At 45.0% G+C, this 14,255-nt stretch overlaps 1 protein-coding gene and 1 long non-coding RNA gene across 4 annotated transcripts in view; one reads left to right on the forward strand and one right to left on the reverse strand.

The window, feature by feature from the left end:
• LOC149351018 (uncharacterized) overlaps positions 1–13,381 on the forward strand; it is a 54,542-nt gene extending 41,161 nt beyond the window's left edge. The window contains exons 3-4 of the long non-coding RNA XR_016290488.1: positions 8,663–8,779; positions 11,173–13,381. This is a non-coding gene — a long non-coding RNA (uncharacterized LOC149351018). The remainder of the gene's footprint in view (positions 1–8,662; positions 8,780–11,172) is intronic.
• Positions 1–14,255, reverse strand: part of LOC149351019 (putative ATP-dependent RNA helicase TDRD12) — a 162,724-nt gene that overhangs the window by 12,828 nt on the left and 135,641 nt on the right. For all 3 annotated transcript variants that reach the window (XM_089580208.1, XM_089580209.1, XM_089580210.1), the window contains 2 exons: positions 11,485–11,849; positions 2,279–2,392 (listed from right to left, as the gene is read on the reverse strand). In XM_089580208.1, coding sequence (XP_089436334.1) covers positions 2,279–2,392; positions 11,485–11,849 — 479 coding nt within the window. The remainder of the gene's footprint in view (positions 1–2,278; positions 2,393–11,484; positions 11,850–14,255) is intronic.

Here is a 14,255-nt window from a genome sequence, read left to right on the forward strand (position 1 = left end):
GAACTGTTGTAATACCACGTGGTATAACGTTTGAAAAGAGAAAACGCCGGAGATGCGCCGACGGCGCTACAGCACAGCACGTTTTGTCAACTGTGGTCGGCTTGTTGCGATCGGCGTTCCTTTCTTGTCAGTTCGTGCTTTATCGTCGCGAAACTTTCATGTGGTTCTACCAAATTTAGAGTAACTCAGCACTAGTTGACAGATAGATGGTGTAGCCAGTTCGTTGTATCAAGGTCAACTGCAGCAACACCTTTGTCACAGGGAGGTCTCAAAATACACGCGCTTCAATAAGGGCGGTGTTGGGGAATCGAGAAACTTCGTAATATCGAGGAACTTGCTATATGGGGGTTCGTTACATCCACGTTTAGGCGTAATTACAGTAAATATCAATAAGTACAGATTATGGCTGAGTCTGTATGCAGCATTTGGTGCATATCTGGTGGACCCATAATTATGTTTGCTAAGAACATCAACACAAACCAGCACTGGGCAGGCTCAGGGGAGATTACCTACAAGGCCGCACAAGTTACTGTTCTGTAAAAAAATACTGTACTTTGTTGCCACATCAAAAGAACCAATATGATGGAAGCCGGGAATCAGCTTCATCAGCTCAAAGTAGAAGCAGGCAAGCACTCAAGCAAACATACATGTAATCTGTTCTCATGTGCTCACAGAACGAGCACCTGGTGGTCCGTTTTCTTCTTTTTTTTTAAAATTTTGCACTCATTGCATGTGATACCATCACAGGCACAATCACTGCATGCACCTCCAATGACACAAACTTTTCATGAGGTGAACTAATCATCACCGCATGCTTGTGCAAATGGGAATTTTCCCTCCACCATATTCCAGCCTCATGCTCCGAAAGCAGAGAAAAAAAAAAAAAAAGAAGGGGGAGGGGCAAAACATAGCACCTTTCAAAGGTTGCCCCTCTTGCCTTGCTTCCTGTTTATACTGCTTTTGAAGAAATAAAATGAGCATTCCATGCAGGAAAATAATTCAAATAAACAGTCTTAAAGGGGTCGTGAAATGTTTTCTGAAAATTTTGAGCAAGGTGTGTATTTGGAATTCTCACCCTGGTTCGTTTCATTGCCCGAGTTGATTGAATAGCATCAAACTGTGTGTGTGTGTGTGTGTGCGTGCGTGTGTGTGTGTGTGTGTGGGGGGGGGGGGGGGGTCACTTTGCTCTTACTAAAGTGAGATGAGGCGAAAGCCACTTCCGCCTCTGTTGCTGCCCCTGTTACTGTGGTGATGATGTCACAGGTGACTTCACGCACATGCGCAGTAAGGAGCGACGCGAGTGCCACCAACCATGTGGTGATCCAATTGCCAATTAGTGACTAATCACTAATTAAGCACTAAACACTAATTACTAGTGCTAATTGATAACTAATTACCAATTAATGGCTATGAGATACTATGCCACAATGAATTCAGTTATTTCTGGTTACGGCATATTACACCACTGATGACATCATAGGCATGATTGATAACTATAGTGTGACGGACGGAATGATAAGCCATTAAAGATGCACTGAAGAGGAATCTGAATCTCTGGTACGTGCTGGAATCTGTAACCACTGAACCATTTGCTTTTCGGTTTGCTGCCAGTCAGCCGAGCCGCATGCGAGGGAGCCGCTTTATCGCCGTTTGCCTCTGATTGCTGGCTTTACGATTGTATTGTACATTGTACATTGCACGATTGTACATTTATTGCTTTGAGCTGCGCGTGTGCTGTATTACCATCCCGCACGAAACTACATAATGTGGGGCAGGGCGGGAGGGGTACGTGCCTCATAATTGGAGCAGTTTTTTTTTTCGTTTTTTTTTTTTGCCAGCGAGAAGCGAGAGTTCGGGGTGTCAATGTGGAGGTGGCAATATACAGTGCACATTGTGCATTATGACTTTTGTAGAGTTTTTCAGGATGCATTTTCAAAATCTTTGCATAATTTGCGCACCCCGTTTTTGAAGCTTTAATTTAAAGAAAAAAATGTGAAAATTACGCCAGTAAATACGGTATATGCAGTAAAGTCTTATAACAAAATTTTGAAGTGGCAACATTTAAAAAAAATTTACCACTAATTATGAAAATGTTTATTTTAACTGCTAGGAAAGCAAACATGCAATGCATTTAGAATTTATACACAAACTTTAATTACAACTGAAACCTTAAAAAAAAAAGACTTATAGAGAATTTAAAGTTTTTATATATTGCTAGGAGACCTTCTTATCTACACAAGGCTGTATGGTCAAGAGTCGCAACAATATCTATACAAACCTGCAATACAGTGAAGTTGTAGCCACCCGCAAGTCATAGCTTTCTGCTTTTGCAACCAGAATGTCCACATACACGAAGCGATCATCCTGCCACCATGAAATCTTGGCTTGACGGCTAAAAAAACAAAAACAAAGGAAATTGCTCAGTATGAAATGAAATTCATTAAGCTGAAGTTTCATTAAGGGTTGAGCAAGGCCCTCTACCTTGTCTTCACTGAGCAGTCATTCTTACCTGCTTTCTGAAGAACACCTGATGGCAGAGCACTGACACGAGTGTGACCTTAAGCACTGCTTTGGAGCCCATTTTACTGTAGTGGAGTTTTTTAATTTGTAAACAATAAATTGGCACTACATTTCATTTTAAAGATTGTTTCATAACACCAGCACTCCAAATCTCTCAAGAGTTGGGTGATGAGTATAACTTCATCAATTTTGTTTCGACTTTCACCAAACTTTGGCGCATGATGAGTAAAACTGTGTACAAAGGCTGGGCAAATTTAAAAATCTCTATGGACTACAAGTGTTTACAATAAACTTCTGTTTTATGTATTATATGGTACTTTGAATACAATAGTGCCAGAACTGATACTGTAACCCCAATAGATTCTGGTGTAAAGGAAGATTTTTTCCACTACCAAAAAACAAAAAATTAAGACTTTCCATGGTAAGGACAGTATTATTAATTCATACTGTTACGTCGACAACATTGGAACTGTGAGGCAGCAGGGAAAAAGCAGCCAGACTTGAACAAGCTGGGTGCTAGCGCTTGAGCTTCCTCTATTGTCCTCCTCATGTCTGTCACACTTGCTTCCTTTGCAGGTGAGGCCTGCAGGGCAAGACGGGTATTCTCACAAGAGTGGCAGGGTTTTAAACGAGCAATGTGGGTCGCTTGCATTCTTGTAGAACATCGACTACGTGCAGAGGGGCGTGCAGTCTGGCAATTTAGGTTGATGATTTGGCCCATGACAACATCAGGACAATCATAGTGTGCCAGCGTTTTCTGGCTTCAGCCAAGTTTCCATACTGGCTGCAAAGCCAGACCAATTCACCAGGCATGCAGGTGACATGGCGATGATGGTTGCTTTAACTGGCTTTTGAGCGTTCTTGGGAGGTGAAAGTCCGCAAGTGGGCTAGGCAATGTGTCTCCTCAGCCAAGCAGAGAATCTCCGCCGAGCCAGAATTGTTTGTGAAGAATGGGAGGATGGTATCGAGAGTGCACCGAGGGGAACATGCATAATTAACTGTAGTGTCTCACATCTGGCAGCGTTGAACGCGCACATGATGAAAGGTAGAACACCGCGACGAAGTGCATGGAAAGCATGTTGACGAGTGTTGGTCCAATGCTTAGGGGAAATATTTGTAATAAAAGAGTATTTAGTCATTAGTATCCACCCAAGTGCACGATACAAAGGAAAGCTAAACAGCTTTTCCAGAAGCTTCATAGCTGAAGAAAAATTTGTCCTGGTGTCGGGTTTGAACCCAGGACCAGCACCTGTCAGAGGCAGTCGCTCTACCGAGCTAATCAGGACGGCCAGCAGGTCAGATGGTAAGGCGAAAGCAAATTTATCAGCAACTCAAAGTGGGAACTGTTGCTGCGCTTTTTTCAACCATTCATTTGCGGTTGATAGGGGGTCCAGTGTCAGAAATGGGATGCACACAAATGGAAGAGTTCCTTGGCGACATCAGTGGTGAACTGTCGACCTTGGCCACTTATCACAATGCGCAGAAGTCCATGGTGCAGGATGACAGCGTGCACCATTAACTCGGAGAGTTGGCATGCAGTCGCAGAGAGTGCAGCAGCTGTCTCACAGCAATGAGTTCAGTAATCTGTACCGACATTGATCCAGCGGTTGCCATTATGCGTCTTGGGGAGAGGACCCAGGAGGTCAATCCAGACTTTCTCAAAGGAAGCTCTTGAGGGATGGAGAAAACCAGGAGCAGCACAGGCACATGGCTTACTTGAGCCTGGCTCTGTTTCATGCTGCCTCTAAGTTCCAATGTTATGGACATAACAATATTAATCATTATATACTAGTATTGGTATTACTTATTACTGTTAACTATTTAACACCAGGCAATTTCATAAAACATAGAATGCCTTCTGACAATTGCTAAAAGCAAAAATTCCACAGATATACTGGGTGTTTCACCTAAGATGATCTGTATTTTTTAAAAATAGCCTTTTTAAGTAAGAAGGGCGCTTTTTACAGTCTAGCATTGTCAGCGGTGTATCACATCAGAATACAGCTAAGCCATGCTATCTAACAGACTGCTTAACTAATAATTAACGCTAACTTTTTAACTATTATTGTTAGTTTCCTTGTTTATTGAGAGGCGGGTAGCCCACCGTAAGTAATCTCCACAGTTTATAGAATTTCGAAAACGCAGATACCCTCAGCGCTGTGGCCGAACAAATTCTGCCTACATTTCACCAAAATACATGCGCTTTTGAAAGCTTGCAGGCAACGCAACTCCACCAGTGCACTTAACTCGTCAAAATAGCCAAAATTTGTCAGTCCACAGCACCGAACGTAACAGCGTTTTCAAAATTCTAAAAACTGATATGGATATTACTTACAGTAGGCAATAGTCAAAAAGTTACTGTAAAAACCTGCATATAATACGAGGTGTAATTTGGGGATAGCAAAAACAGAAAAAAAGTTTTAATCTGCATATAATGTGAGTAAGGAAGGGCAGTAAGCTCGAAGAGGTTGCAGAAGTCGCGGAAGCCGAACGCCCTCCGATTATTTGTGCACACCCGCGCCCCGGATAGGATGCGTGTAGCGCGAGCGGCAGGTAGAGGCGCCGCACTCGCGTCCTGCGCGCGCATGCTTCGGAAGTGTTCGTCGGAGCTTTGGTGATCACTATCACCTGGTGTACCAGTACCGTTGAGCCCGTTAGATATCCCGCATTTCCTGAAATAACAACAGGCGAGCTCCTCGGAAATGCGGGCCCAGGTGTCCACGTGGTTGGAGAGGCCCGTGTCCGGTGGCAGTAACTGCAGGCTCTCCCTACCTCATACACACAATGTAGCAGCGCTTGATGCGGTGCCGATGCTTTCGACAGCTACAATTACATTCTTTTTAAAGCATAGTGAAGTGGCGTCGAAATCGAAACCATGGACCTACGCCACCGCTAGATTGCGCCTCCTCTCGCTGGAAGCTTGATAGTGATGGCGCTCGATAATAGAAACTTTTAGCACAGCGGGTTTGTGCACCCGCTCTGCTCAGCAAGCAAGCGGGAGCGCTTCTGTGCATGCGCAAAACGCTCAGACGGGAGCGCACGAGCGGAACGGCCTCTTGGTGCCACTGCTGGCTGGGTGAGCTAAGCGGAGCGCCGAGCGGGCCTCACAAAACTTGCTGGTCCCGTGTGGATTTTGACGAAAAATTGTTTGGATCCGCACATAATATCAGGTGGAAATTTGACATGCTAAAATTTAGAAAAAAAAAAAACTTGCATCATACACTGGTTTTTATGGTAGTGATTTAATATTAACTAGCTAGCACGTCTTAGGTGCATTCTGATGCACTATATTGCTGACAATGCTATGCCAAAAAAAGCTTTTCTAACTTAAAAAGCCCATTTTTAAAAATTGCTGACCATCTTAGCTGAAACACCTGGCATAGTCTCATATAGCTCAATAACGAAGCGGCATCAAAGGAGGCTTTCCAGCCAACGGCGTCATAATTTGTATGTCGTAAATTGCGACGCAATTCACTTCTACCACGGTTAATCCTCTTGCATCTGACAGCCTCGCATGTTGTCTCTCTAGCCTGTGCAAGGGGATTAAGCATGATGTCATGACAATTGGTCGACGCCATTGGCTGGAGGGCCTACTTCCAAGGGGCATTCGCCGCTTTGTTCTCGAGCTGAATCTCACTATAGCAACTTCCATTTCAAAAAGCTGCATAGCAAGACAATAAAGACTTCTTAAATTAGATTGAAACACTTTGTTAGTACAAGAAAAATAGCTAGAAAAAAAAAAGAAGTAAATTACAGTAATCAGTGGCAAACAGCATACCACACCGTCACAATGTTTGGGTGAGCAGCAACGTTATACTTCTTCCACTACACAGGCTGGCAAAATGCAAGCAGTCACAAAAAGTTATAGCATAATTTGAACCACTGCAGCAAGTCACATTTTGCTTTGTACAAGCCGACATTATTAACATCAATTCACAAGATCTCACTACAGCAGTGAAAAATAACAGTACAGAGCAACCATGTCCAGAATTCTGGCTGTCTAGGCAGCATGCCATAAGTGCTGCCACGGCAGTAATAGTTGCAGGCTCTTACATTATGCATTACCACAAGAAATATGTGGTATACTCAAAAACCTTGCAACCAGAAGATTAAACAGCCTTCAAGAGGGGCTGTATCCACATCAGCATTTTATACCAGACATTTTTCTCCATTTGTAAGATATTAGGTGCCATTCTGGTTAGTAACATGCCAAATTTGTTCACTACCCAAGAGATTTTCACAGTCAGGGTATGCCAGCAAGGGGTCTTGTTTGAATCAATTTGGAATGTATGTTGAGGCACAGGAAGCCTTCCAAACCCAAATTCAATGGTGTTCACATACAAAACTTGTTACCTAACTCTGCTTTTGCTTTGTGGGGACGCTTTCGTCCCCTGCGTTCGCTTTCCCTCAACGCGCTAGTTCCCTGTGGTTAGCTCCTCCGCAAAGCACTCCTCTCGGTTCGGTGACTTTCCACTAACAGGGGAGGGCGCTCGCGTCGCAGCGACACCAGCGCCACGGATGGCGTTTTGCTGCGCGCTCGCGGGGAGCTACGGGGCCTCTTCTCCCTCGGCACTGGGAAGCAAGCGGACGTTTCGCTCGCGGCTTCGCTCTTCGTCGACGGGCGCCTCTTGGTCGGAACTTACTCCCGCCAAGCCCGTCCCATCCGACATCGGAGTTTTCCCTTTGCCCTACCGTGGGCGGACGTTCGCTCGCAGCCGTGCTGGTGAGTCGGACATCCTAGATTCCTCAGTGTATTTTGTTGCTAGCTGGCGTTATTGTTGTTATAGCAATAAATGCCTTGTTTGTGTCAGCCAGTGTGTCGTTCCTTTGTTCCCTCAGAGCAAGGCCCGCCGTGGTCGGCGTGCGCTCAGTAGCGTACGCGATCACGGGGTGGGGTCTGCGCGGCTTTGAACCATGTCAGCCGCGCTTAAGCGGGGAGAACGTATTTATCTCCCCAGTTTTAAACCCCATAGCTTGTACAAACTTTTTACAAAAAGCAGCTAGGCATGTACTCGGATGAGTAACACAAGAAAGTGCTGAAGAGATCAAGAACTGATTTATTTAAACACCTGGTTGAATAAACTACCTAAGTGCTGTGCCTCTTTCCATAGCTGTGGCATCAAACATTTGATTTCTGATTACCAATTTTTGATGCTCTAATAACTAAAAGATCAGTAAAATAATCACGGGCATACTTTTCCTCTCTATCCTTTAGATGAGAGCTGCTATGTGTGTAATTTCGTATTTTTTGAGGAAACAGCCCGACTGCCTGCCGAGAGTGCTTTGTCAATGGCTACAGTTTGTGGTCATGAGACACTACCTTTTTTGCTGGTGTCTCATACTTATCACATGCTACGGTGGCTTCATTTATTCACTTGCCTTTGGGAATAGAAACACAACTACACTAAAACCTCATTAATTCGACTCGCGTTAATTCGGCTGATTTGGACCGCTCCTGGATTACCGCCAAACGCCCATGTCTGTGCCGTCAGAAGCTCGTTAATTTGAAAAGACCCCCGAAATGGCGGTCAGGGGATGACCTGCCACTTAGATCCTCGTCCCCTTACAGAAGCCAAGATTCTGGGTCCCCGGACTAAACTCTCACCTTAGAGGACAGCTGTTAAGACCCTTGGAAAGTTCTCAAAGGATTCAGAATAAAGTTCAAGCTTGTGAGCTTTCAGTGTGTGCCCTGTGTACCCTATTAGTAATGGCCTATGGGCATGTGAAAAAGTGAAGTGATCTCCCTTTCCACTCTCCCTTCTTTCTTTCTCTCCCTCCCTCCCCTTCCCACGTGTAGGGTAGCATACTGGGCGTCACCTAGTTAACCTCCCTGCCTTTCTGTTCATCATTCTCTCTCTAATGTGTGCGTAACAGCAGTCGTGTTGATAATCGCCAGGCTGCCTTAATCGATAGGCTGAGAGAGAGTTTGGCGGTGTACTTTCGTTTCCAGAGCTTCGCCGCCAGCCTGTGGCGACGGTGGCTGTCAGTCACCCACATGAAACCAGCCAGCCAAGCTCGCCATTTAGAAAGCTGACTGCCGTGGCGCTGATTTTTTTGTTTGTTTGTTTTTCAAAGGCGTCTTGCCACTCCAGCACCAATGCACACTTTTGCTTCTATTCATGTGGTGTTTTTGTTCTTACAGCGGGCCGAAACTCCGCATTTGTCACGTAACGTTTGCAGTTTGTGTGGTGAAGCCTCATCACGCACGACGCCACATGTGAAGAAGCTCCAGAGCTATCATGTCACATGCTGAAAGAAGGTGTGGATATCCTTACCATTATAAAGCAGTTTTGGTTCTGACACACAACACCATGCACGAATTAAGGCACTTGATGGAACGGCAAAAAATTGCCTCTGTCGTGCAATTTTCGTCCTAAAAGAAGATGACCGTTTCCCAGGTTTTCACTACATAAATTTTACTTGCACGTAAACGGTTTTTGGCAGTTTGGAGAGGCCATTTGATAATTGCACATTTAGATAATTCAGACGTTTTTTCCACTTTCTTGAAGTCCGAATTAATGAGATTTTACTGTATCAGTGGAATGGCCCATACTTCGTCTCACAAGATGTTTGCAGCACTAAGGAAGGCAGAGCTCTCTCGTCCAATCAGGGCTGCAAGAACGCAAAAAATAGTCCCTGCAATATTTGAGCTGTGTAGGACTATTAATGAAACAATAAGCATAGCAATTGAAAACACAGTTTGGACTGGTAGATTTAGATGGTAGCGAGTGCTTCAATCACTGGTGAAATAAACAGATAAAGCCCGTATGGACACAGCTCTGCGGAGGCCTGCTGCGAGGTAGTGATGCGTCGCCATTTACCAACAAGGCGTCGGTGGAGTCGGTTGTGTCGCCTGTGTGCCCTACACTGACAGTGCGCTGTTTTCCCAAGCAGGCGATCGCAATTTGCTTCTTGAAGTGCTTCGCGTCGAGAGCGGGGGCAGTTCAAGTATGAAAGCGCACATCAAGATGACGCAAAACTCAACCAGGTGAGCGAGTGAACGCTTTACTAGTGGACAACACAGACCTTGAAGGCGGGCCGAATGTTGTCCCCGAAGAAGCCGGCAGTGTTACAGTGATGGACAACGTGCCATATCATTCTGTGAAGCAGGATCAAGTGCGGCGAATGAGTAGCCTCAAAAAGGACCTACAGACTCGGCTGTCCGGAAAAGGTGTTGCGTGGAGCAGTGACATGGTGAAGGCCGAGCTCATGAAGCTTGTCAACATTGTGAACACAGGTGGGGACCGATACCGTGTGGACTGCATCGCCAAAGCTGCTGGCCATCTCTTTGTACGCCTGCCACCCTACCACTGCCAACTGAACCTGATAGAGCTTGTTTGGAGCGATATCAAGGGTCTCGTGGCCAGTCAAAACAAGACGTTTAAGCTCCAAGACGTGGAGCCTCTGACTTGGCAAGGCATCATGCAAGTGACTGTTGCGAAATGGAAGATTTACATGCAGTATGTTAGCAGTGAGGAAGATGTGATGAGGAAACTGGATTACATCATCGACTATATTGTTGGCCAAGGACCGGCTATTGTGGTCAACCAGGAGGACGACACATCCAGCAGTGCTGAATGGAGTTGTGGTGAAGACGATGAGATGAGCCCCATTAACGTGCTAACGTGCGTGCAAAAGTCAGGACCATTCAGTACTGGCGCACTGAGAGTAACGAAAATGAGAATGACATCGTCTCTCATGGGATACGGCAGACGCCGTAGTGAAGGGCTCCGGATTAATTTTCGCCACTTGTTTGTTGACTTTCGCGCAGCGCATGGGCTTGTTTTGCATTTCGCCACTATCGAAATTTGGCTGCCCTGGCCTGCATTCGACCCAGCTTAATAGTGCAATGACTACGCTGGAATAAATAAATTTATGCACATGACACAAACATTGAATATTACTGTGATGTGACCGCAGAGAAACTGATACTAACAGGTGGCGACAAAAAAAAAGGGGGGGAAAAAAGAAGAAAAAGTGGGGCCAGTTCCTTTGGAACAGGCATCCGCCTGTCCAGAAACAAACAGATTAGTACGCCTTCTTTTAGATGGATGGAGCCACCTGTCAGTAACTGGTGGGGCGACAGGCACGTAGGAACACACTAATGTGGTGCGGGCCATCCTGATTGGACGAGAGAGCTCTACCTTTCGTAGTGCTGAAAACATCTTGTGAGACGGAGTATAGTGCCATGTGCCTGCACAGATGCTTCTTAGCTGACAACAAATATTTTTATGCAAAAAGGAAAAATTATGAAAAAAAGAAGAAATAGAACTACTAAATGATATAAAGATATGGCTTTGCTTTTACAGTGTAAAAATGATATGCCTTCTATATAATGCAACACTGGGACTGGCAAGCACACTTTTTGTGTACCATGGCACAAAGAATAAAAGCACCTACATGTGGCAAAACACTGACCAATGAATCTTATGCAATGTTTAATTTCAATTAGGTGTTTATAAATCCTACATTTCGTTAACTGAATTTCAAGAGAGTGATCTTATGCTTAGGAAAAATTACGAAGAACTTTAGCGGCTGAAGTGGTGAAAGGCGAAAGCCTGAGTGCTGCATTCTGCTACGCGATTGTTCACTTCACATTCTGTTGGTGCATTAATTAACTGACAATTAATGACGCTTAATCTTTGCCTTCAGGAGTGGAACGCGACAGCGTGTTGCAGCGCTGCCAGGGAGACCACGGAACGCCACCACAAGTTCGGCGCGATGCGTTGCCCTTTGAACGAACGCTTTTTGAGGGAAGGAAATGGCGCTGTAATTCTCTGTCATCTCAATGGACACCTGAACCGCACCGTACAGGAAGGGAGGAAGAGAAGTGAAAGAAGAAAAAGAAAGAGGGGCCATAATGAAGAAAATGAAAATAGTATTAGAGGAAAGGAAGGTGGACATCCGTCTGGAAGATGCAGCCAAAAATGTGAAAGATGTAGTAGAGTTTTAATGGCATCATACCTGGATGGTGTTTTGAAAACGGAATCCAGTGTTGGGATGTCTTTGAGTGAGCAATCCTGAGACTTTTTTTTGCCCATGCTGTTCTCAGCTGCCGTTTTCTTGCTTCCTTGTTGATGGAACTGTGCCGATGGCCCATTTACACCTTGGACTTGGGACACACAAGCAGTGTCTCCACATTCCAAATTATCACTGCTAAAGGCTAACTGCTCCACAAACTTGGCAGTTGCTGGAGCAAGCACTTGGTCACGGACATCAGAGAACACTTTGTACACGTGTTCTTCCAGGTTCTTCCTGCACTGAGATATTACTGGGTCGTCGTCGTCGTCGTCATCATCAGAGTCATTACTTGGTCCAGCCACGTTTTGCTGCAGTAAAAGCAGCAGGTATTATTACCAAAAAGCAGAACAACCTGGCAACTTTAACAGCAGTGAATAAGATGTTAAATTTATGATTTCATGACTCAATAGTATAGCATGCTGCAGCTTTAGATGATAAAGCCAAATATATACACTAAAATTCAATCCTTGCAAATAACACACCAAAGCAGACATTACTTGCAACAGGATAGGAATAATTTATGTCAGTGACTGCGCTCAGTTGTGCTTGGTGGCCGTACTCAGGTACGTAGGTTGCGATGCTCAGTGTAGTACAGGTGCAAGTAATATGCCAGGGAACATGGAGGGCTTGTGCCGATGCAGGCAGACTGCATGCTCCAGTCGTGTTTATGCACCACCTTTTGTAGAAAGCAGGATGACAGCTCTGCACACGAAAGTTCCTGGCCTGCGCATGCCGATTTAAAACTGCAGGCATTGTCCTTGCCATTGTTACTGTTTTTAGAGTTGGAAGTACAACGCTGCAAGTGCAATCAGGCACACCTGTTGTCATTACAACAGTCACAGAAGTGTGACTGGCCTGCTCTGGCATGCACTCTCCTGCTCCTTTTCACATTGCTTTGACCTGTACCTTGCATGGAGTCACAAAGGGCCCAGTTGCCATTAGCAGCTGGAGACAGACCAGATCAACTTTTTCATGTACATCAGTGCGAGCAGACAAGATTTCCAAACAGCCCCTTTGCTTTAGCTGGCCCACGGCTGGTATGCAAATATGTTAGGCCTATATGTTTTTGCATACTTGCCAAAGTCCTTCAGGCCTTTAAACAACACTCCTTCATTAAGAAGAACGGGTTAGAACTTTTTAACCATCACGAAAAGAAAAACATAAAGACGAAGAAAAGATGAAGGCAAGTGAGTCATGGAGTTCGTTGCAGTGCTAGATATTGCAGCTGAGCAACAGACAATCAAAACCATGCAAGCGAATTGTGCACAGCCAGAACTATCAATAAAAATGCTGCATGGAAAAACAAAATCATGACCTTAAAGAAAGCAAAACATTATGAGGAGCTTCAGAAACTGACTCATGACAATGTGCACCAGCAGCAGTGACCATGAATAATGATTTTATGTACAGCACTAAACAAAGCCAATATTTTATAAATCAAATGCAATGCAGCTTAGCCACTGCAAATACAGTACTCTTCTAACCATACGGAAAATATCTCAATGCAGTAGTGTCTTGATTAATATCAAATATGGACACTCGTGCTGTCACATCTTTGTTGCCTAAGGATATCTAGATAGCACTCCTCACCAATGCTACTTTATGAGACACAAATTCCTCACTGAGACTTGCAAGAAGCAGCTTGAGGTCTAAAGCGTGACGGAAGCAGATATCGTACGAGTGAAGCTGTTTTAGCCAGGTTTTGTGCTACAGGAAATCTCACTAAGCCTCTTACTGACAAGGGTGGAAACTTGGCCAAATCGGAATCGGTGATCCATGGCATGGGAGGGTAGCGTAAACCAAAAGAATAAACTAAGGAATAAAATGCTGAACTACTGCTTTTCGGAGTTTAGGAAGGCCATCTCTGTTTTGGACAGAAAGACAGGAGGTGTGCTAACAAATTTATGTATAAACACGTGTAAGGGCCGCACCCTGTTTTCCTGAAGAAAATATCAGTAAAAAAAAAAAGGATCCATGTAAGGGCCGCACCCAAACTTTCCACGACGCACGAAACGCATGTGCCGTGGCCTCCGCGATCAGCTCCCGCTGCAAGCAACGGTGGCGTTGACCACGGAGGCGGTTGAGGCCGAGGCCGCGGCTCATCATCATCATCATCTTTGTTCTCTGTCACAACTGCTGTGAGCTCCCACTATTGATATCGGCATCAGTATCACCAGCTCTAGTTTTCTGTGGCTGTCAAAAGCACGGGAGTTTTGGTAGCGTGTTAGTTCATCGTAGCTGTGGCTTTTGTGTGCTGCAGCCGAGTGTTGCAATTTTAGCAGGATGGGCAAGCACCTTAATAGCTACATTGCTGGGAATTTGCTCTCACACACAGCAAGCATGCAGCACGCAGGAAATTCGACGAGGCCAAGAAGTGCGTCCGGCGATAGTGCAACCAAAAGGGTGCATTGAGGAACACAAGCTTGAAAAAGCGCAGTTTCCGAGGCAAGCCGTGCAAGTTTCCCGAACCGGAATAAGAGCTTCCCCTGCTATGTGATGGAACTGCAGAACAACAGCTACGTGTTGACAGCGGACACGCTGTGCGACTTCTTGTGAGATGAGCGTGCACCAGAGCACAGCACCAGCTCAGAGTCGGAAGACTCCGTGAGTGACGACTGAACGTAGAATAAATGCCACTCGTTCCCAGACTGGTGAGCTTTTACTAAAATAAAAAATAAATAAAAAATAAATAAAAAATAGCATATTGAGTGTAT

This window comes from Amblyomma mixtum, chromosome 3 (assembly GCF_055824585.1).
Source record: "Amblyomma mixtum isolate Tamu chromosome 3, ASM5582458v1, whole genome shotgun sequence".
Classification (NCBI taxonomy): Eukaryota; Metazoa; Arthropoda; class Arachnida; order Ixodida; family Ixodidae; genus Amblyomma; species Amblyomma mixtum.